This window comes from Halichoerus grypus, chromosome 5 (genome assembly GCF_964656455.1).
Source record: "Halichoerus grypus chromosome 5, mHalGry1.hap1.1, whole genome shotgun sequence".
Lineage (NCBI taxonomy): Eukaryota > Metazoa > Chordata > Mammalia > Carnivora > Phocidae > Halichoerus > Halichoerus grypus.
In genome coordinates, this window is record NC_135716.1 from 9,827,927 (window position 1) to 9,851,272 (window position 23,346).

The 23,346-nt window shown below is 46.6% G+C and overlaps 1 protein-coding gene across 1 annotated transcript in view; it reads left to right on the forward strand.

Annotated features, from left to right (window-relative positions):
• KCNQ3 (potassium voltage-gated channel subfamily Q member 3) overlaps positions 1–21,247 on the forward strand; it is a 306,087-nt gene extending 284,840 nt beyond the window's left edge. Inside the window, exons 10-15 of the mRNA XM_036066382.2 lie at positions 2,387–2,589; positions 3,469–3,571; positions 5,895–6,026; positions 8,696–8,794; positions 10,466–10,550; positions 12,182–21,247. Of these exons, the coding sequence (XP_035922275.2) occupies positions 2,387–2,589; positions 3,469–3,571; positions 5,895–6,026; positions 8,696–8,794; positions 10,466–10,550; positions 12,182–12,916 (1,357 nt within the window). The 3' untranslated portion in view covers positions 12,917–21,247. The remainder of the gene's footprint in view (positions 1–2,386; positions 2,590–3,468; positions 3,572–5,894; positions 6,027–8,695; positions 8,795–10,465; positions 10,551–12,181) is intronic.
• Positions 21,248–23,346: the final 2,099 nt, after the last annotated feature.

The window sequence follows — 23,346 nt, forward strand, 5'->3', positions numbered from 1 at the left end:
TTGGGGATGTGCTGAGGAAGGGCGGGTCGTGGGCTCAAAGATAACCAGGCCGAGTCTTTGCTTTGCTGGGACTGCACATTCCGGGGGCGGGGTGGGGGGGACTGGAATGGGGGACAGACGTGGAAATATGGTCTGCACCAGTGTGTATGAGTGTGACAGAGAAAACTGCAGCATGTCGTTGGAGCACATGGGGAGTCCCTGATTTCCAGGGATGGGGGTGGCGCTTGGGCTGTTTTAAAGGTAGATAGCAGTGAGGTGGGCTGAGAAGGCAGGGCGCATGGCAGCTGGAGGAACTGGGCATGCCACGGCATGCAGGTGGGGACTCGGGGCAGGCAGAGGCTTGGTGCAGATGGAACGCCAGATCCTCTTGGTGATCTAGCAAGACACGGGAGGCAGGGGCCAGGAAGAAGCAGACCTGAGGAGAGACTGTCTTAAAGTCCCCCTTGTACTGAGCTCATGGGTAGGAAAGCCTTCCCTCTGTCAGTCGATGTCCTGCCTTGTCCAGGACTTCTAGCCCATGGACCCTGATATAGTTCTCTGTCCTAACAGTCATTCATCTCGAACTGGTCAGGAAAGCCACTCTGAAAATTTTTGTCTTGGGCGCAGGGAGGATAGAGCCATCCGAGTACTAGAGTTTCCCGGAATGTACTCTGGTCAGGTTATTAGTGTAATGATGCTGGGTGAGAGAGAACAGTCCAGAGGGAGCCAGGAGTAACGGCTGCCCATCCATATGTTCATTCGTTTATTTATTAACCAAATACGTCCTAGTGCCTTCTCTGTGCCAGACTGAAGGCAGGAAACACTGCAGCTGTTATCACATGTAATGCTCCCCAGACCTCTACGCAGCAGGTGCTCTTAGGCCCACTTACCGTTCAGGACCTGGTGCTCAGAGGGCGTGGGGCACCTGCTCTGCAGGGGGCGTGTTCCACCCTCCTCCACGGCTCCTGCACCCGTGACCTCCCCACTGCACCTGGCCAGAGACACCAGCAGCTTCTGGCAGGAAACGCATGGCTGCAATCACTCGACACAGTCCTAGAAAGACTAAACCAGCTCGGGCCAAGCCAGAGCTGCGTCAACAGCCCCTGTTTATTCCACAAGCACATGGTGCACCTACTGTGTGCCGAGCCCGTGGGGGGTAATGAGAGGAAGCCCCCGAGTCGAGTCTCTCGATGTGTGAAAACTCGCCGTGTGGCTTTTCTCTGGTATGTACCCCACAGAGAGGGCCTTGCTCCTCCTGCCCACTAGGGAGAGGGTGCAGGTTGAGAAATAGAGGGAAGAGGTTAATATTTATGGAGCACCTACTGCGTGCCAGGCTCTATGCCACATCCTTGGCAAACATCCTCTCCTTGCAACCGGGTGAAGCAGAGAGTGGGCACCCCTATTTTAAAGATGAGGTACCTGAGGCTCAGAAAGTGCACAGATTTGCCCAAGGTCACCTGCATGGCCAGGGGTGGGGCTGGACACAAGTTTTGCACCAGGGCTACTTTATGTTGGACTTATTGATTTTTTTTTTTTTGTGCCAAGAACACTTTTGGCCCTGTGATGAAGTCCAGAGACCTTTTCTCAGAATCACAATCTTGAATTCATATGTAAAATGCATACGGTTGCAAAAGAAACTGATTGTATTGATAACTATCAAAATATTGAAACATTTGAGATGCAATCATATATGGGCTTCTCCGTGATGGATTTAAGGACAAGACCCGTGGCCGGTCGGAATACTATCATCATTTGGAAACAGCTATGAGCACAGCAATCCCCAGAGATAACAGGATCTGAAATGCCCTGGGATTTCTGTTGTGGAAGGCACAGGATAAGACCAGGGCATTGAGGGTATTACTAGGGTTTATTATCTACATTCATCATTGAAAGATAACGCTCATTTCTATTAGAGGTTAGTAAATTAAAGATGCAATGTTTTTCCCATCCAAGCTCAGGGACCACCTCCCCCTCCAAGTTCTAACCATCCGGGTTAGGGTGCCTGCTTTCTGTAATTTATGTCATTCGAGTCTGCCCAGAGCTGCTCCCTGGGCACCATGAAGTGGTACAAAGGAAGTTACTGAAGAGACAGGACAGGGGAAGGCATGAAGCTCAGCCACCTGCCACTGGGAGCTAGGCATTTGCTGTCCTCTCGGCCATTTGAGCTCCATGTCAACATTTGAGAAAAGGGAAGTGCAGAGAAGTTAAGAAACGTGCCCACGGTGTCATGGCTAGTAAGCTGCCAAGCCCTGTCCCAGTCCAAGCTGCTAAATCAATTTTAGCGCCGAGGGCTCGCCTCCCCCCGTCACACGCGGAGGTCAATGTGTGAGTCTTTATGGAGAGGGACGGGTAATTACAAAAGCCTGCACTCAAGGAGGAAAATTGTTCACTTTTGCTTATTTTGTAGCCAAAAGCTGGGTCTCTTGGATCGGGTTCGCCTTTCTAATCCTCGTGGTAGCAATACTAAAGGAAAGCTATTTACCCCTCTGAATGTAGATGCCATAGAAGAAAGTCCTTCTAAAGAACCAAAGCCTGTGGGCTTAAACAATAAAGAACGTTTCCGCACCGCCTTCCGCATGAAAGCCTACGCTTTCTGGCAGAGCTCCGAAGGTGAGGCCTTTCTCGTCCCTCGCTCTGTCCCCTCCACTCCTCCCTCTGCCTCGCTCTCCCCTTCCTCCCCTCCCTTCTTCCCCGATAGAAGACCTGCCCCATCTGTAGAGCAGCCCATCCCCACCTTCCTGAACCAGGTTCGTGCTTCATCTCATGCACACCCGCTGGGCTGGGGACACCTGTGATGCGTCCCCACAGCTAGGGGAGCGGGGGGCTCCCATGTTAGCTGTTCTCCGGGCCGGGATCGCCATACTCATCTGCGCAGAGGCCTCCGGGGAGCCTTGGGACTCACAGCCTTGGCTCCTAAGGGTGGCCACATGGAGGTGCACTTCCATGGAGGTCAACAGAGAGGGCCAGGTGCAGGGTGATCTGGAGACCCAGGGGCCTCCGCACCCCCAGGGGGCGGGAAGAAGTCATAGAAAAGAGCCCTGTGGGAGCAGTGGGAGCAATTCCTCTGTGTGTCTCTTTTACTTGTGACAAGGGAGGACAGGGAGGGCTCAGAAAGTGACTCCACAAGGTCACCAAGGTAGTGACTGACAGCAAGAATCTGGACTCGGGTGTCCCAACGGTAACACCCACGTGGATGCCCTTTGCTGCCTCGGAGAGACCACTCAGGAACCCCAAAACTCATGTCCCCGCCTTGCTGGCCTTCTCCCCAGTCAACAGTCCTGAACCACAGGCAACTCTGACTCATGTCTGGAGAATAGAAGGACCTGCTAGGAAGGCCTGAACGGCGTCACAACTGGAGAACACCACATGGTTTCCCGGCGTGGGAGCGAAGACTCTGGCGGTTGAGCCTCGAAGGCTCTGACCGAATGGGGTCCCCAAGCCTTTCCAAGTGCTATGGCCTGCTGTTTGATCTGTGTGTCTCCCTCCCAGATACTGGGACAGGTGATCCCATGGCAGAAGACAGGGCCTACGGGAATGACTTCCTCATCGAAGAGATGATCCCCACCCTGAAGGCTGCCATCCGAGCCGTCAGGTGAGGCCCCCTCCTCCCCACTGAGGGCCCACGCACACCCCAATTCAGCCCCCACAGGATATTGTCTTTGGGAAGGTGGGCGGAAAGCCCCATCAGGTAACTCCTGAGTCAGGTCCCAGAGTATGTCATTACTCAAATGGGCATGCTGCCTGAAGAAAAATGATTTCGACATTAGCAAGGCATCATGGGTAACTCTTGCTCGCTGGTTTATAATAATGCTCCCACGGGGTCCTGACACTATTTGCAATTGCCATGCTCTTGTTTGGCTTTGGCCACCATTTATTTTACAAGTCTGGGGTGGGGGGTATATTGACGTGTTTTCTTCCTTTATAGGTTTCTTACCCAAAATAGCTCTTCCTATCGGTCTCCATCCATCTAGCTCTTTTTAATTAGCATTTTCAACAAGATAGTCAATTATAGAATTGTGTGTGTGTGTGTGTGTATCAGACAAGACTATAATCTACCCTGGCTATTTTTGTTTTACTTCAGAATTCCACTAGAAAATAAAAATAGGCTTACTAACAGAAAACTTGGATCAAGAGAGGGGCTTATAAGCACTCTACAACAGTGGCAGTGAATTCTAGAAACTAAGCTGGATTCTCCAAGAACTAGTTGTGATATTTTAGCAAGGTTCGTAGTCCAATCAATCAGGGACGCACAATAGGTTTATAAGATGTGAACCTCAGCAGAGCCGTTGACCTGGTTTCTCATGACACCACACATGCAATGTGACAGAATTATGGCAGGATTAAAGCATTACTTCTTAGATTCATAACTTCTTCAAAGATCTTATTCAAAGAAATAGCGAATGAGGGGCGCCTGGGTGGCTCAGTCGGTTAAGTGTCAGACTCTTGATTTTGGCTCAGGTCATGATCTCAAGGTCGTGGGATCGAACCCCTCATTGGGCTCCATGCTCAGCAGGGAGTCCACTTGAGGTTCTCTCTCTCCCTGTCCCTCTGCCCCTCCCCTTGTTTGTGCACACTCTCTCCCTCCCACCCCCCCAAATAATAAATAAATAAAATCTTTAAAAAAAAGAAAGAAAGAAAGAAAAAGAAGAGAAACCAGTGAATGAATCTGTACCCTGGAGGGAGGTCTCTGCTGGGATGTTCCATGGTCTGGCTTCTGCCCTGGTCTTTTTAGAATTTTTTATTGATGCCTTAGTTCAGGGGTTGGCAAACTTTTTCTGTAAAGAGCCAGATAGTAAGTATTTCAGGCTTTGTGGTCCACAGGTCTCTGTTCGAGTTCTTAGCCCCAACTCTGTGGCACGTAGCAGCCACAGACAGCACGTCCACGGACGGGGGTGGGTGTGTTCCAACATCACTTCACTTTCAAAAACAGGCAGTAGGCCAGATGTGTCCTACTGACACCTACCTCAGAGGGAGCTGCGTCAAGGGCAGGCTTATAAAATGGCACCCAGTTGGAAAGGATGGCACATGAATTGGATGGCATAATCAATAAGCCAAAATAGTGTTGAGATGCTAGACCTGGGCTGTGACAAACAAAATGAACTCTGAATGCACTAAGGAAAGAGACCCTCACAAGTAGAAGGGAGGGCCTGGGGTAGGCTGTGTTTCCCAGCGCTGGCCTATGATTAGGGATTTTAACTGACACCATGCTCAATGGGGGTTGACCCCGTGATGGGGTTTTCAAGGAATATTAGCCATCTGGGGTGCCTTTATTGATTACCAGGAAGATGGAGGCGAGGCTTTGGCATCTATGAGCTCTGGGTGCCCCCCTTTATTAAGAAGCTGAGAAAACTCAGGGAACAGAAGCTAGTTTCTCTTTTCTAGGCACTCACAAGCCAAATAATTAAAGAGTCTGTTGAGGAAGAACTATGTCAGCTGTCCTCAAATAGAAAGCAGTGTGACACAGTGATTAAGAACGTGGGCCTTGTCAGCATACAAACCTGGGTTTGAGGACAGCTCTGACATTATTAGCCAGGTGGCCCTGGGAAGATCTGGAGCTCCCTGGGCCACAGTCTTATCATCTACAAGTTGATCTGTTAGCAGATTGTTCATAAAGCACTTAGCTCCATGTCTGACCTGAAATGAATGCCCAGTAAGTATTAGCTCTTATTGTTACTATGATTTTATTAGTATTCAAATGATTGAAGGGAGGGAGTCATGAAGAAGAGGTACCAACCAGCCTAACTCTGTGTGGTTCGGAGGGGTGGAACCAGGACCACGGGTTGAAACTTCCCCTCCCCCGTCAAGTCATTTTCTCTTTGGTTCTTTGCTCTGCCTGCTTCTGAGTTTGCTAGGCTTGAATAGGCTTCCTTTACTCTCTACTCATGAAGCACACATGTCTTTACTTCGCCTTGCAGAATTCTACAATTCCGTCTCTATAAAAAAAAATTTAAGGAGACTTTGAGGCCTTACGACGTGAAGGATGTGATTGAGCAGTATTCTGCAGGACATCTCGACATGCTTTCCAGGATAAAGTACCTTCAGACCAGGTAAGACGGTTGCATCTGGAGGAACTCTGCTCTCCTGACCACGAAGGAACTGAAGCTTGAGGAATCTAGCTAGAGTTCAGGGTGAAAGCCATTCAGAAATGGTCCAGAGTGCTGGGGAGCAAGTTTAAGAACAAAAACGTTCATCAGCCGTTGTGGCTGTGAAGGCCAACAGGCAACAAACAGGCTGTGAAGAAGCTCTATGACATTGACCTTAGCCAAGGTCAACACCTTGATCAGTCCTCATGGAGAAAAAGCGTATGTTTGACTAGCCCCTGACTATGATGCTTTGAATGTTGCCAATCAGATAGAGCTGATGATCAGCTGAGTCCAAATGTCCAATTCTAAATATAAATTTTTCACCATATTAAAAAAATGTTCATCGCGTATTATTTATAATAGTGAAAATATGGAAACAGCATCAATACCCACCTAATAATTGCCACCATTTTTGTTGAGCACCTGGGTGCTCTACATATGTATGTCTAATCCTTTATAACCTCATGAGGTATTGCATTGTGGATGTCCTCTTAACAGATGACAAAACCCAAGCACAAGGAGCAGTGGACTTACCCAAAATTAATCAGTGGCAGAGTTGGAAGTCACACCAGATCCAGTTGGCTGCCCAACTCCTGTTCTGTCTGACGCACCATATTCCACTTCCTCAATTATATAAAGAGCGATTAAGAAAAAAATGTTCCTAATCTCATTAAAAAGTTATGCAGCCATCAAATGACAATGTATATAATGAGGGGCATCTGGGTGGCTCATTCGGTTCAGCATCTGACTCTTGATTTCGGCTCAGGTCATGATCTCAAGGTCGTGGGATCAAGCCCTGCGTCAGGCTCTGCACTGAGCATGGAGCCTGCTTAAGATTCTCTCCCTCGCCCTCTGCTTCTCCCCCACTTCCTTCACACACTCTCTCTCTCTAAAAAAAATGTATACAATGAGATAAAAAAAACCTATGTGATCATTGAATATATATATGCACAATATGATTAATAATACAGTCAGACATTTATATACATAATTACACCTGTATATATCCATATACTTGAATGTATACAAATGATTATGTTCCTATATAGTTTCTGCATCAATCTTGTGATATTAATAATATATACATACAGTAGGATTACAAAAACATATGCACATATGTTTACTTAGAAATATACACATGCACTCCCATATAAGGAACCTGCAGAAAAGGAGTAGGTCTTCCCCCAAGGGATTGCCGTGGCTATACTGAAGTGATGAGTCCATGTGTGATTTTTTTTTCCACTTTCTAAATTGATCAAATCTTTAATGAATTGTAAAAATTTCCTTTTAAAACAAAAACCATTTTAAAAAACCAAAGGGCGATATGGGGTCAAGACACAGAACTGACATCGGGAAACCACAGCCCTACATGGGGTTCATCCTCTGGCCTGTGTGAGATTTCAAGTGGACACAAGTCAAGTCCTATCTGGACCTTGGTTTCCTCATCTGAATCATGTTTCCTGCCGGGGTGTCCTGCAGAGTGAACAGGACCATTAGATTGAATGAGTAGGAAGTTAACCATGATGTTGGGTTGGAGGAACACTTATTCATGACCTTGACTTATCCATAGATGGAATATCAACTGCAGCCGAGCATAGTGGCAGGCACCAGTCAGTGCTCAAAGCCAGCTTTGCAAATGGATGTGCAAATGAGTTCTGAGCCTAACATGCTGTTATTGATGCAAATATGGCTCTCTTAGCAGTGGAGGGAGCGTGATGTCTAGGACATACTCGATCAAAATTACTGGCCCATCTTAATGCTCGCAAAGTGGACCTTCCTGCTGTCGTTGCTTTCAGTGTTTATTAGGCACATGTATTTCAAAGAGTCATGGCTGGAGGTTGAGCACCTGGATAGCGAATTGCATATCCCCAGCCATGCTGATAGGGTGCTGGGCCCGAGAGAAAGGAAGGGTGATTGAATATATGGTGGTGTTAGTGGAAGAACAGCCAGGTCTGCAGAGAAACAGAGTGATCCATGGCTACTTTTGAGTGCATGGTCTTAGTGGTCCTGGGCCTGTAATGAGCCTTCAAGGTTGCCCCTCACCCCGCCCAGTCCTGCAGGGCAGTGGGGGCATCTGTCTCCGGTTGTGCTCAGGGCAAAATGGATGGTGAGCTGGCGCCTCATGCAGAAATGGAAGCAAGGTGCAGGAGTGGGTGCGGGGCCATCCCCTCAATGGCCAGCAAGCCTGAAGAGCAGCAGAGATCTGCACAGCTGAAATGAAGCCTTGGGTTGTACAAGAAAACTCCCTAATTAGATGTTTGGGGAAAGAATAAAAATGCTGGAACACCAGATAGACTTGTGGCACATGTGACATTTCCTGTAAGAACCAACAAGATGTGACCCTCCTCCTGTCTCTGGTTTAGCTGCCTCTCTCCCCTGGGATGGGGAGATATGCTCGTTACTACTGCACAATAATAATAATAATAATAATAATAATAATAATATATGGAGATTATAAATTCTCTGTCTCCTTCACTCCCTCTTTCTCCCTCCTCCTCTCCCCGCCCCCCTTTCCCTTCTCTTATATTATTTCAAACCCTGCCTGGCTAAAGAGAGAAGAGAAGGAATTGCTCTCTTCTCTTTACCTGTAAAGCTCTTTGTAATGTAATCCCCTCCTTGTGTGTCTCTTTCAGAATAGACATGATTTTCACCCCTGGACCTCCGTCTACCCCAAAACATAAGAAGTCTCAGAGAGGGGCAGCGTTCACCTACCCATCCCAGCAGTCTCCCAGGTGGGGCGTGGGGACGTGGAATGAGGCTGCATGGCCCGTCCCTATTCCCATATCTCAGCTCGCTTCCTTTATGGTTGGGGGCGGCAGGGTGGGAGGGTGGGGGGAGGTTGCCATTCTTCTCAATAAAATGAAGAAAAGAGCTTGAAGCTTATTCCGGTTTGGGGATATTTGCAAGGTTTCTGTACTAAAGACTTATTGCCCCTCTTCCCAGACCATGTGGGTGACACTCCTACTGTGGTTACTGAAAATAAACATAACCCTCAATGTGTTATAAAAGAAGAGGAGCCCCACGAGTTTATTGGAACATAGAGAATAACTCGTGTGAGCAGAGTTGAGGCCATTTGGCCTTTCTTGCATCATTAGCCCTGCACTGTCCGAACCCCCTCACAGAGAAGGAAATCAGGTGTCAGGCCTCTGGCAGCAGAGAACTCTGTCCCTCACCGGGGCAGTCTTGCTCTCCCCACATAGTGTTTGGAAATGTTCCTTGTATAGGCCCCGATGAACCAGGAGCAGTCCTGGAGAAAGTCCACTGCCCAAATTTATACCTTCTTTATTCCCAGAGGTCTTCAGGGCAGGGAGCATGGATGAGTAAAAGGAGTCAGGCTTAAAAAAGAACTCCCACGAACCTTATAGCGATAAGGTTGCGTACTATAAACGAAGCAAGGGCATAAGTGGGATGATGTGAAGGCATCTGACCTTCAGCCTCAGTACGGGGGATGGAATAGGAGTGGTGGACCCTGGGGGTCCTGGAGGGCATGTGTGCCAACTAAAGGAGATCATCGTCCCTCTGCTCTGCTGCTGCTAATTTTAGGAATTGATATCCTCTGGTTCCAGAGAGTCTAATTTTTCAAGAAAAACTGAATATCCAGATGTCATATGAAATTCCTTATTTTTGAAATGTTTTTAAAACTCTGTGCAAGCTAAGGAAAGCACTGGTGGGCTGGAATGAGTGCACGGGCCATGTCTGCTTTAATTCAAGAGCGCTCAGCCGGAGACAGGCCAGGGACGGAGCAGGAGTCAGGAGGCTCTGAAAGAGAAAACCAACTACCCCCAAAGTGCCTGACACGATGGTTTGGAGCAATAGCCAGGCTCCCTGCAGGTTCTCTTCTACTTTGAACATAACCTGCACCACCAAGGAACCATCTCAATCCCATTCCCCACCAGCAACCTCTTTTGCACCATTTTCCAGATCCTGCATCTATTTCCCTGCCTTAACCAAATGAAACAGATGAGATATACCCACTTTACAGAATTTCAGAGATTAGCCAACCCCCAGCCCCGCCCAGCCTACCCCCACACAGAGTAGAAGCTCTCTCTCTCTTCTTCTTCTCTCCAAGAAGCAGTCTAAGGAATGTGATTTAAAGGCCCCGAACCCTCTAGACACAGTGAGGTGCTTTATTAACTTTGGCCCAAAGCCTCCTAAAAACAGCTTAATATTTGGCTTCAACTATCGCTGCAGAGAAGAGTGAGTAAGACCCCAGTGCTGAAGGCAGGAGAACACTACCCTTTCCTGACTTGCTCGTGCCTCCAGAGCTGAGTGGGCCTCTTCCAGACCGCATAAGCGTGAGCATGGGGATGATAGATCCAGGGACCATGGCCCCCTCCGCTGAGACAGCCTGACGAAGCACAAATAGGTACGACGATCTTACAGACTCACTGGCTCTTTCCTAGGAATGAACCATATGTAGCCAGAGCATCCACATCTGAAACTGAAGACCAAAGCATGATGGGGAAGTTCGTGAAAGTCGAAAGACAGGTAGGTCTCTCCTTTCCCTCACCGAAAAACCAAGCCATAGAACATTTGCGTTCAAATGTCATTTTTTTTTTCCCCTAGGGAGATAACAGAGTTGAGTCTCTACCACTCAGGAAAAGGATGTGGAAATTACATCCCGAGTTAGCACGCACTTGCGACCACATGCAAGTTCATTCATTGTCCTGAGCCTCAGTGTCCTCATATGTAAAATGGGGATTCTAATACCTCATAAGGTGGCTATGAGGACTGAATGAGTTGGCACCCGTGAATCGTGTGGAATAGCTGCTGACACAACAGACACTCGATATAGCTGCTCTTTGCACGTGCCTCGAGGTGCTGCTCCCTGAAGAAATGTTAGTTTCCTTCGCCACACTTTCTGTGTCCCTAGTCCTCCATGCCTCAGAGTCCAGGTCAGTGGGTGGCCCACACGAAGGGGCCTGGAGCAGGGCAGGCTCTGGGTGGCTTCGGTCAGGGCAGAAAGAGAAGCCGTTCCCACCCAGCACCCCACGGAGCTCACGTGTCACTTCCTCCGTTGAAGGGGCTTCTGTGAGAGCAGAGCCCATTCCGCTGCGCACCGGACGGATGGCTCCATCAGTTTCCACGAGGATCCCTACCAGGCCTCTTATTTTATTCATGACCCCACACTGGTCTGTGCGAGAGAGGCAAGAGGAAATTTGAAGGATTGCCCTTTCTTGGCATATCAAGAATATCGTTTTTCATTTTTAAATTTTAATTTGTAATCTCAGCCCTTCCATTTCCCAGCTCTGTGACCTTTGACAAACTATTTTCTCTCTCTGCCTCGGTTTCCTCACCTGTAAAAGAGAGATAATCATAGTCTTCACCTCCCAGGGCTAGTGGGCAATGAAATGAGTCAACATCTTTAAGGGACATCGAGCAGAGCCAGGTACTTACCAAGTGCTCGTAAGTATTAGTTACCGTTCAGGCTTGAACACTGTCCCCACCTCTACGTGGTACTGAGCTTCCTGGCCTGACCTAGAGGGGGTGCTCCCCCTGCCTGCGGTGCCTTTGGGGAGCTGTGAATTGTCGTGGAGGGAACACCACACACGCACTCGTGCGCACACACACACGTGCACATGCACTTGTGTGTACGCGCTCACAAAGATTAAGTCAGCTCCCAGGTTTTGCAGGTTGGAGCAGATACTGCTTACCCAAGTGCGGCTCCCACTCCAGGGCCCCTAGCTAGGACCTCCAGTTCTAAGAGGCACAGTTCCTGCTCCCCTCTGCCCTCGTGTCTAGGAGGCTTACACAGCCCGTGGGAGGGACGGACACTAACCACCCGCAGGCTTCTGTGTAAGCGACTATTTGCAAATTAAGAACTCCCACTCCTTGACCCAAATGGCAGCAGCAAAGCCACCTCCTCCTGGGGTACCACTTGTCTTCAGACCCCTTCTCGGGTCCCAACTTCCGCTTCCCAGAAAGCCCTTGCCAGGTTGTTTCTACGTTAGCACGAATCCATGTGCGGGGCTCCAAGTTAGGAAGCATGAAATAATCCGTTGTTGTTAAGATGATGATTTGCAGGAACCCTCCTGCTTTCCAGTGGTATTTCCTCCGGAGTGGAAAGAGCCACCCCCACCCTGGAAAAGCAGTGACGCCCACTTCCTTGTATCTCCCAGGTTCACGACATGGGGAAGAAACTGGACTTCCTGGTGGATATGCACCTGCAACACATGGAAAGGCTGCAGGTGCACGTCACGGAATACTACCCGACCAAGGGGACCTCCTCGCCCGCAGAGGTGGAGAAGCTAGAGGACAACAGAGATTCGGATCTAAAAACCATCATCTGCAACTATTCCGAGACGGGCCCCCCCGAGGCCCCTTACAGCTTCCACCAGCTGCCCCTCGACAAAGTCGGCCCCTATGGGTTTTTTGCCCACGACCCAGTGAACCTGCCCCGAGGAGGACCCAGTTCTGGAAAGGTTCAAGCAACGCTTTCCACCTCAGCAGCGACATATGCGGAAAGGCCCACCGTCCTGCCGATCTTGACTCTTCTCGACTCCCGAGTGAGCTACCACTCCCAGGCTGAACTGCACGGCCCCTGCTCGGACCGGGTCTCCCCCCGTCAGAGACGGAGCATCACGCGGGACAGTGACACGCCTCTGTCCCTGATGTCGGTCAATCATGAGGAGCTGGAGCGGTCTCCAAGTGGCTTCAGCATCTCCCAAGACAGAGACGATTACGTGTTTGGCCCGAGTGGGGGGTCGAGCTGGATGAGGGAGAAACGTTACCTCGCCGAGGGTGAGACAGACACGGATACGGACCCCTTCACCCCCAGTGGCTCCATACCTCTGTCATCCACAGGGGACGGGATTTCTGATTCAATATGGACCCCTCCCAACAAGCCCATTTAGAAGGGGTCGTGGGCTGAGTCCTCGTTGTAATGTAGACAGACTTCGTATAGCTCACTTGCTCTCACAGCTGACACTTGACCGTGAGATCACCAGGGGCTGCATCAAACACATGCATGTGTGTGGCGGCCCCCCACCCGGGCAGGGGCCGTTCACGGCCTTCCTCCTCCCCAGGTCACCACAGTGAAGCCGCTTCCTTTTAAGCATGGTTTGCATGACTTTACAATATATAAATGGTACCGCTAATCTCTTCTAGGATACACATTTATCTGCTGTTCTTACTTTAAATCATGATTGGACCAGGACGGGGAGAAATTATTGACGAGCTGTGCTATCTGTCCGTTTGGTTGGCTGCTTTGGGTTTTGGTTTGGTAAGCAGGGAATGTAGTTTAAGTTCTTTCTCGAACCACTGCCCCTTTGTGTAAAAAAGACCAGTAATTATTCTAGAGTAAGCAAATAGTTTGTGAACAAAAATGCATTACGTATTAAAGAGGTGGTCAACTGAGCTAAAACACTAGGAAAGGAACAAGACGATCATCACCTATCCAAAACCACGAATTTTTTTGAATTGTTTTTTTTTTTTCGGGAAAAACTCTCAAAACCATCTAAAAGCTCTCGAGGGGACCTCACTTGGTCTGCCATTATCTATATCCTGCCTGTTCCCTCATCCCTGGTAATCCCAAGTGTAGCATTTCGAGGGAGTTACGACTTGGCGGGGAGAAAATACACACACAACTTCAAATAGTTTCCAATTTATGTAGCCAAAGATAATGAAATTTATCAGAAGTAGGGTGCCCCTCTGGGCAGGAGCTAAGATCAGTGCCTTCAAGATGACGTTTCAACTCACATTCTTCCCCATGGTATTTGTACAAAATATCCATCTCAAATGAAAATTAGAAACCAGAAATTATCTGGTCCAAGTTCTCCTTTGTAAAAATGAGAAACCTTTGGCTCAGGTAGAGACAAGCCCGGGGTCACGTCATCGTCCCCTGGAGAGCTGGGACCCAGTCAGCTGACTCGCTCCATGCCCTGGTCTCCTCCTACTACACCACTCTGCCCTTTATAGAGTGGGACCCAAAAATTGTGCCAAGATACCTGGACTCTGTTTTACACAATTTATCCAGCAGGAGGGGGCTGTTTGCTTTTACTGCAAAACATGCTTGCTTGCTGCATTGCATTTTGGATCTAGGGGAATAAAACAAGAACTTCAAGCAAGCAAGCTTCAACATTTATTAATATGCAAATGGGAAAAATTTTCAGAACCATCCAGTTTTACTCCTCCAGATTTTTTAAACCACACGTAGCCATAAGATTAACCCAAGTATAAGCAGAGCCCCTGGAGAGCACTGCCCTAGTGAATAAGTATTAATATTAAGCACAAGCCATCCTCTGGCCTCTTTTGAGGTGTCACTACTTTCTGAAACACTTCGATGGAAAAGGTTTCTGTTAGGCTTGGGCCAGATTAGCTAAATTACAACACCACACTATCACTGTCTCGCTCTTATCCCACATCTAAGCACTGTTGTGGACGGTCGCCAGGGTGACCATCAAGATGATCAAAAGGGCCTAACAGTCTACACACAAATGCCGCTGATGTTCTCCTCACAGTCTTGTCAAGCAGTGGTAGCTGGGGCAGACATCTGGTTTGTGGTTTCATCATGACGTGATGCAGGAACCTTATACTTTGTTGGAGGGAAGAACTAGTTTCTCAGATCTTGGTTCCTTTCAACCCACAAGTCAACAGGTACTGTGCAAAAGGCTCAGAGTATAATAGTATTGAAGGTGTGGTCCCTGACTTTAGAAATGCACAACCAAAGCCTGCTGTCTCTGGCCCAGGGCAAGCATCGTGAGAGGTAGATGGCATTTTACATGGAGAATCTCACAAATAGAGAGGTGTTGGCATTGAAGTCTAAGGTGGGAAATACACAAGAATGATCACACAATTCAGACCTGAACCCTCCTCCCCTATGGTTTGCCATTTGACCTTCTTGCAATCTGAAGGGCAAAAGGAATGGATCATATGCATGAAAGTGCCATTGGAGTTAATGACCTAAGAAATCCTATGCCGCTTCCTTAGGGCTTGATTCTTGCTTCTGACCCACCTAGAATCTTTTACTACAAGTGATTGAGCTACCTATCATCTAATATGTTACTATGTTTTCTTTATGTACGTGAGTTATTTGAGACAAAAAAAAATGGAGAATGAATCAAACTCTCCACATATGCACCAATTATTTTTACCTACCTTATTAATATTCTTGCAGAACTGACTGGCCTCAGTATCTTACCAACAGATGCATTTGCCAGGAACTCAGTGGAGTTCTCAGGTGGACAAGTGAGACTTTCTCATCCTCAAGCTAAAAATAGTTACCACGGATCGAAAGTTAGAGGACTGCCTTAGGTTCTTTGAAAAACCTACAAAGGATAAGAGCTTGTATTATTTCTTAAACCATAGGAGGGCAGTCTAGCCTCCCCTGCTGGATCATAAGGCCAGGATGACAGGGATTGACTGGGTTTATGTCGATTACCATCATGTCTCCAACATGTAGTAAGCTGCCATTATCAACGCAGACAAAGACAAAATACGTGATCATGAATAACTAAATGATAAGACTTTTTAAGAGCTGTTCTTTCCCATCTAAGAAAAAAGAGAAAAATGACCTTCTGGAATATTCAGCTTTGATATCCCTTTAAAAGGAAAAAAAAAAAAAAAGGCCATTCCAGAAAAGCAAGCCAAAACTGTTCAAGTTGCCTGCTCACAGACAATATCATCACCTGGCTGGCATTGATGAAGCAGGAATTCAAGGTGTGGGATTGAACTTAAGTTATGGGGAGAAACAACATGTGCCTCCACAAAGATCTTTCTGTCGGACAAAAGAGCAACATGTTGGAAAAATCCAACAGAACTGGTTAATAATGTGGCCCAAGATCATCCTACTTCAGATATACCAGTGGTCCTGAAGCTGGCCGAGGAAACTACAGTAGTTTTAACAGAATCCCATGAAATTGTGACAAATTAATTCCATTGTAAAAACTAGGAATGATTTCCTCAAGTGGAAGTGTAAGCCCATTATAGGTGTTCTGTCTCAGTGTGTCACAATATGATATAGGAGAACTTTAAGGGGTCATTTTTTAGGAGGATCAAAATGAATGAGATAAAGCTATCTTCCAAATGTTAGGCGAGAGGTGATCGTGTCGGGCTGAGAAGAAAGTACTTGAGATCAAGTGTGCGTTTTGACAGTAAAACACTAGCACACAGCAAACATGAAAAGTTTAAGAAAAAGAACTGTGGGAGGAAAAGAAAAAAAAAACATCAAATTGAGAAAGTTCTATTCACTGACTATACTTTTTCTGGGAACTGAAAGCTTGGACTTAGTAGATATAACAATGATATAATGAAGCTCTAATTTCAATAAAGGCATCTGGAAAACCCTCAAGATATACCATAGTTCAAGATGAGTTTATTTGTCAATAATGACTGCATTATGCCTTGCCTGTTTTGTGCAGGGCAGTTCCTAGATACTGAAGTTGAAAGAATAATTACTTGTAGGAAATCCTAATACAATAGGATCTACTCAGAATTTATAAGACCATTCTTCTAAATCCATACCACTCTACTGAGAATGTAATAAAAACATTCATTTGTTTGTTTGCAAGATTTACTAAGCACCACTGTCTGCTAGGCACTGTGTAACATACTGGAAATTCAGAGTTAAGAAAACCACAGTTCCTGCCACCAAAAAGCTAGGAATCTGGCGGCCTCAAATATTGGAGGTCCCTTCAAACTATGTCTACCAGGAATGGAAAGTATCTGATTTTATCCCTGAAGACAACTGTACAGATAGGAGCTCTTCCTCACTTAGAATCAATGGGAGATTGAGCATGGAGAAAAGTGAGAGAAGGAATTCTCCATCAAAATGGTAATGACCCCATCAGCTCAGGAAAGACTGAGTTATTGAATGAGGACTTTGAGTTTGGGTTCAGTGCTTTGGGCTTTAGAGCTCCAAATACACTGTGTACAAAGGAGTTTCTAGAGTATCTGAGAAGGTTCTTGGGGGAAAAACTAGCTTTCTCCTCCTCTCCAAATCCCTATAATGATTGAGTCCAGACAAGAAGCTGGGCTACTTCCATTTCATTGTGTTGACCAAGAGAGGCTTATGGTACAAGCCAAGACACATCTATTTCAAGAGAAAGGTGTCACTCTGCCTGTGGGACACTGCTAATAAAATTCTCCTGGAGCAAGAGAAGAAATGTGTTCAGTGGTCTAAGAAGTTAACTGCACTTTGGACAGTACTGACAAGCACACCCCTGGCTTCCCCCAGAAGATGCCACACAGCTGGCCTTTGTTTTCTGTGAATATGCTCCCAAGGCACTTAGGATCATATGGATTTTCTTTGCTTTCTGAACCTCAGGCATTCTTAGGAATTTGCCTCATGTCCTCACTCATCCTTGAAGGCTCGCTTATTTGGGGATGAAATTTTTAAATTTTAATTTTAATTTAATTTAATTTAAATTTTAAATTTTAAATTAAATTAAATTTTAAAAGACTAGAAGTCCTTTCTTTGTATCCAAATCATCCAGCATTCTGTTGTTACTGATATTACGCTATTCAAAACTGAGCCAACAGTCCCCTCAACAAGTCCCCTAACCTGATGCCCAGGTGAGAACATGCTAGGGACCAGGCTATCTCCATAGCTTTAGTGGTTTGGGAAACCAGCAGTAGGAATCTCAGAGATAGGAAGGATATAGATATGACCTGGATGAAAATTTGAGTTTTAGGACTCTCACAAGTGTTTGACTTTCTTGGTCTGTTTTGATTTTCAAATGGGACAATTGGTATATGTAAAGACCCCAGTACAGTGGTGGCTGGAGACTGTCACACGTATTCTTTTTTAATACTGTGTGTGGAGTCCACTGCCTCAGTCCTCAGTATTACTTTTGAACTCCAAATTTGCCCCCAGAAAATCTTTTTTCTTGGAAAAAGAGCAGTGGAAATGCCATACCGATTCAGGCACTTTTATGGGGGCTTTTTCTCAAAAAGTACATCTCTATAAATGAAACAAGGAATGGCAGGAATGTTGGAATGAAGGTGGCAGGACTGTTGGATTGCAGTGGCTGGGTTGTGGCAGTTCCACTGGACCCACAATACTGCACGTTGCACCATTCTCTCAAAGGATGATCTGTAGGAGGCGAAGTCGAGTAGCAAGAACCATTAAATATGAAGGAACTAGTGGTTGCGATGAGCAAAGTTAACCATGCCATGATGTCTGTCAGACAACACCCTAGCAATGAATGGAGAACTTCCAGAAGAAAGAGTTCAAGCTCGCTCAAACTCTCCCCAGGGGAATTTGTTCCCAGCCTCTAACAACCTCAGCTTTGTTATCCCTGTAGGAAAATTGTGACTAGTGGCTTGCTTCATTGTCACAGATGCGGGGAGATACAATTTTATAGATTCCTAGATGCTCAGAGCAAGAACAAACCTTGATCACCAAGAACAACCACCTCTCTTCTTAGATCAGGAAGCAGAGGTTCAGCATAAAGGGAATCACATTAGTCGCCCAGTGGCTGAAGGGGTGATTGGGTGGCAGAGTGACTCAAGAACCCAGGTCTCCTAACTCCTGGTCCAGATATTGGAGATCAAAAACTGACAGTCACATAGCAACTGAGAAGAAAACATTGTGGGTTGGCCCAGGAGATGGAGAACTTCCTGGCCCACTAGAGAAACTGCTAAACCAGACACATTGGTTGGAACTTATTCCCATCTCTGGAATATGATTGATCTCATGCCTTTAAAGGCAATGTTCCTTCTCCCCAAATCCTGCTGACCTCCAAAGGCCTGGCACAAACCACTGCTTCCCTGTGCAGGTGAAAAAAGGAATGAAGAACAACCTCATGGCCATGCAGGCATTCCCCTCCACTTCTCTGACCTCTGCTACTTTGTCCCCTCCTTGTCCCACCAAGCCTGGACTGGGTCAGCAATTTGGCCCATCATTTAAACTCATTCAGCTCCAGAGCCATGCCTCAGGTGGTATCCTCATCTATAAGCCAATCCTTTCGCAGGACTTTGCCTTGAAAAAAAAGTTAGTGGGTTTGATTTTAGGAAATAGGATGTGATTTCTTTGGGGATCAATATGACCCCAAGGTGTTAGTTCTACTAAGGTGTCCATTCACGGTGGGATCCCTGGGTCTCATGCCTTGTTTCTCCTGCTTTGTCCAAGAGAATGCCTATCTTTGCTGGGTCACAACTGGTACTCTTGGGTTGTCACCTAAAACTACAGAAAAGCAGACAGGATTCAACTTAAGACATCTTGTGTAACTGGGAAATTATTTTAGAAAGTAAACTGGCCTCCCTGTTGGCTCAAATGAGGATTAACATGGTTTCCACTTACGCTGTGCTGTGCTTGGGACAGATTTGCCAGAATTTGGCAAGGCTCCCCAATAGCCCTTGCTAAACCCCTAGAAGGATGTTCAGGTCTTCTGAATCAGACTGAACCAGAAACTCCTAAGGCAAAGTCAGAAAGGTGGCAGTAATTTTAGACTATCAGTCTACCTGTCTTCTTAGCCTCTAAATAGCCCCGTTCTGGGGAAATAAGTCAAACATGGGCTCTATATAAGAATAACCTGAGTGTGACTTGTAATTAAGCAGTCAAAAGCCTGGCCTAGTGCTTAGGAATATATTTGTAATTCCTCTTAGATGTGTCAAATTGACTACAACCTGATGCCTGAGAGGAGTGAAAAATGGGAACATGTTTTCTTCCAATGTCTCACTCTGCCCACAAGACAGGTCCGGGAAGGGGAGAGAAACTTACCCTAAGCTGTCTTTGTGAGTTGCATGTGATGTGATGGTTCTCTCTCTTGGACTTCCCATGCTCCTCACCACGACCCCTTGTGGGCGGTGTTAATGTCTCCATCGTAGAGTTGAAGAAACTGAACCTGAGGGGGGAAATACCTTGCCAAAGGCCACACACTATAGAAGTAGAGCTGCGATTGTAACCAAAGCTCATATACCTTCAAAGATTATTCTCCACCTATCGCATCTCCCAGGCCAATGGAAATGCTCCCACATCATGCCCTGTGGTCGTCCCCCATACCTTGCCCTCCTATGCCCAGTGGACTTTATGGTAAAACAGTCAGACCCATCGGTTTCCCGGAGAGAACCAATGTCAGCTGCTCCACTCAGCTAATCAGTGGGTCCTACCTGTTCCTTTGAGTAGGTTCACAATTCAGCTGTCAGTGGCAGAAAATAATGCTGCATAAATTTTTCACTTTGTTCATAGTGGAATCCATTAGTTCTTGGAATTTGGTGTGGCTGCAGATAATCCCACAAGCGCCCCTTGTTCTCTGCACTGCACCCCCACCCCCCACCCCGAGGATCTCCTGTCATTGATTTATCCAAACAAATTCAAATGTCCTTCCTGACTTTAGTCTTCTGTCCTGAGGCTGGACCTTTATTTCAGACCTTGGAAATTCTGCAGAGATTGGTGAGTCTGCAGAAACATTCTTTAGGAGGCCAAACGCTCACAACAGTTGTGTTTCTCTTACTCAATATTAAAAAGATCACAGTTCCCCAGTGAGAAGTCAACCTGATCTGGTAATTAGGCGCCATTTCCCCTCTGAACACTTTTCCAAGGGAAGGGAGAGCAGCTCCACCTTCCATGTTCCTGGGAGGGTTAAGAATGCACGTGGGGAGGACTATGTCCAAGATTGGTGGCAGCCATGTTCCAAGCATCAGAGATCTTACTGTTGGAGACAGAAGGCAGGCTCTGCCCCATCTTAAAAATCACCTTAGAAAGATGGGCCTACTTCATCAGATCTGTCAATCATTTCCTATTTTAAAGAGAAAAATGCTCTCTACATTGCTTTCAATGGGATATGGCTATTCTTCTTTTTCTTTCTTTCTTTTTTTTTTTTTCTAATGTAGCAGTGATGGAAAACACCAATCTCTGCCGAGCAGATTGAGGTTTCCAGTGACATGAATCCATTGCATTTGATTTTGGATTGTATTTTCTTTAACCCCCTTTAACGGCATAGAATTCTGGTGCCTTGCTCCCTGAATTTGTCTCCATGCTACAAGTAGGCTTTCTTCACATTCTGGCTTACACGGGAACACGACTATTCCACAAGTGGCCTTTAGTGCTCTTTATAATATGATTTCCTGTAATTTTTAAACTGTATGTGTAATTTCTATTCTGGCTCTGTCCAATATTTGAACAACTTTACTAGGTTGATTTCCATATATATTATGCAAACACTTCTTACCTGATTTTTTATGTTCTATCTTAAAACAGATACTGCACCACTTATTAATAAATAGACATTTCAATGATCATGGGGCAGAGTGATGTTTGCTTCATTGACAACATGGAGTGACAAGGCAGTCTGTTACCAGTTGTAGGAGGGAGTGAAAGAGGAGACGTGAGCATATTAGTAACTATGAGAAAAGAAGCAATTGAGTGGGAGAGGAGGGAGAGAATAAAGACACAAGAAAGAAACTGTGATTGATGGAGCAAAGAGTGAAACTCATAGCCATGAAAAGTACATGATATGGATTGCATTCTTCCTCAGAAACAGCCCCTATACAGGTTGGAAGTACAGCATTTAGTAAAATATTATCCAATCATCGCAGTTTTAAGACATGATTACTCCCACTTTATAGATGAGAGACTTGAAGCCCAGAAACAAAAAGAGACCTGGCCAGGGTCAGACACTAATAAGGGGAAGAGTCACAACTGGAACCCAGGACCACCTACCTCCAGCCCCAAACCTCATGCTACTGCCTTTGTAGAAGCTTCACCTCCTAAACCATGTGGGAGGAAGAACAAATGAGTGGCTCAGAGAGACGGTGGGGGAGGAAGTCAGGAAAGCTCACATCAGATTGCCTCTCTCTAGTGTCAGTAAGTCGGAAGGGATGTTTTCTCATGAGGAAGGAGTTGGCGTGGGAAACTAAATCTTTTGATGCCTTGGTTCATCATCTGGAAGGTGGAGAATTTGAGTTGATGTCTGTAGAGAAGTCAGCAAAGGATCTAAAACAGCAAATCTTCAGTGAGTGACAGTTTTTGACTCTATCCTGTGTCCACATGCCAGGTTGCCTTAATTTGGGTTTCCAAAAGAATAGAGACAAGATGGTGGTTGCAGGGAGTTTATTTGGAAAGTAATCCCAGAAAACACAACTGAGGGAATGGGGGAGTGGAACAGGGAGGAAGACAAGCCAATAAAGAATGAGCTAATCCCATGGGTAACTGGGCTCAAATTCCACCAGGAACCTCATGAGAACCTGTGTAAAATGTACCAAAAGGTCGTTCTACCTTGGGACAGGAATCCAGGGCATTCATACACTGACCCCCATTCTTCCTTGGTTGAGGGTTGTTCCCGGGGTGCTAAATCCCCTACTCTGTCCAGTTTCCCTGTGCTACAGCAGAGCAATCCCCAAAATGCCAAAACCCTAAAGCCGAGGAGCAGAGACACATGGCCAGTGGAGCTGCCAGCGACTGCAGCCTGTCTAGCACCACACAGCAGGTGAACTCAGAGGTGGGCAGAGGACACACAGGGTGGAGTGACAGAAGCATCCAGTACACAAGCCCACTTAAAAACACTACATACACAAAAGCAAGCTAGGTTGCCACAATTCAATCTGTAAATCAAAGGACAAAGTTGGCCAACACTGGGCAAGCTGTTCATGGTGCCCATGAACATGACTCATTGTTAACATGGTACCTGTAGCCTCCAGGAACCAGGAAAGGTAACCGCTTTTCTTCTAGAAGGTCATCATCCAGCTCCAAGGTCCACATCTGTCATCAGAAAAGCCTGTGGCTGACTTTGCAGTTATGAGAAGAGCCTCCACTCTGCAATGACATACTCCTATCCCAACAAAACTTACCCACCTCCGGTCTCATGCAACTGTATGACAGAGAAAGAGCATGAAAATTATATCCCTGAGAAAATCTCTTTCCATCTGTACAAATGAAGCAATGGCCCATTCATAGCCCAGCATCCCAGATACTCCTGGGAGCCAGGTATCATTCCTACTAATGTCAGCTCCCAACAATGAGCTTGGCCATCAAATTGTTGTGGGACCCAGTGGCTTCCCCTCACTGAAGCCGTGTAAGGTATCCCCCCTGAGAAAAGTCCAATTGTCTTTGGATCCTGCCTCCACATCAAGTATGAAAACATTCCCAGCAGTTCATCATCTGGTTCTGGGCAGGTCAGTGTCAGGCCAGTGAAGGGCAAGGGAATTAGCAGAGGGAACAGGAGTCAGAGATGAAATTAGAGAAGCAGCAAGTCAGGTTGTGAATGGCCTCCTGGGCCATTATAAGGACATTTGCTTTCACTCAGAGTCAGATGGGAAGTCACTGCAAGGCTTTGAGTAGAGGGGTGACTAGACCTGATTTATGCTAAAAAGAGATTTTCTGGCCGCTATATTGAGAATCCACTAA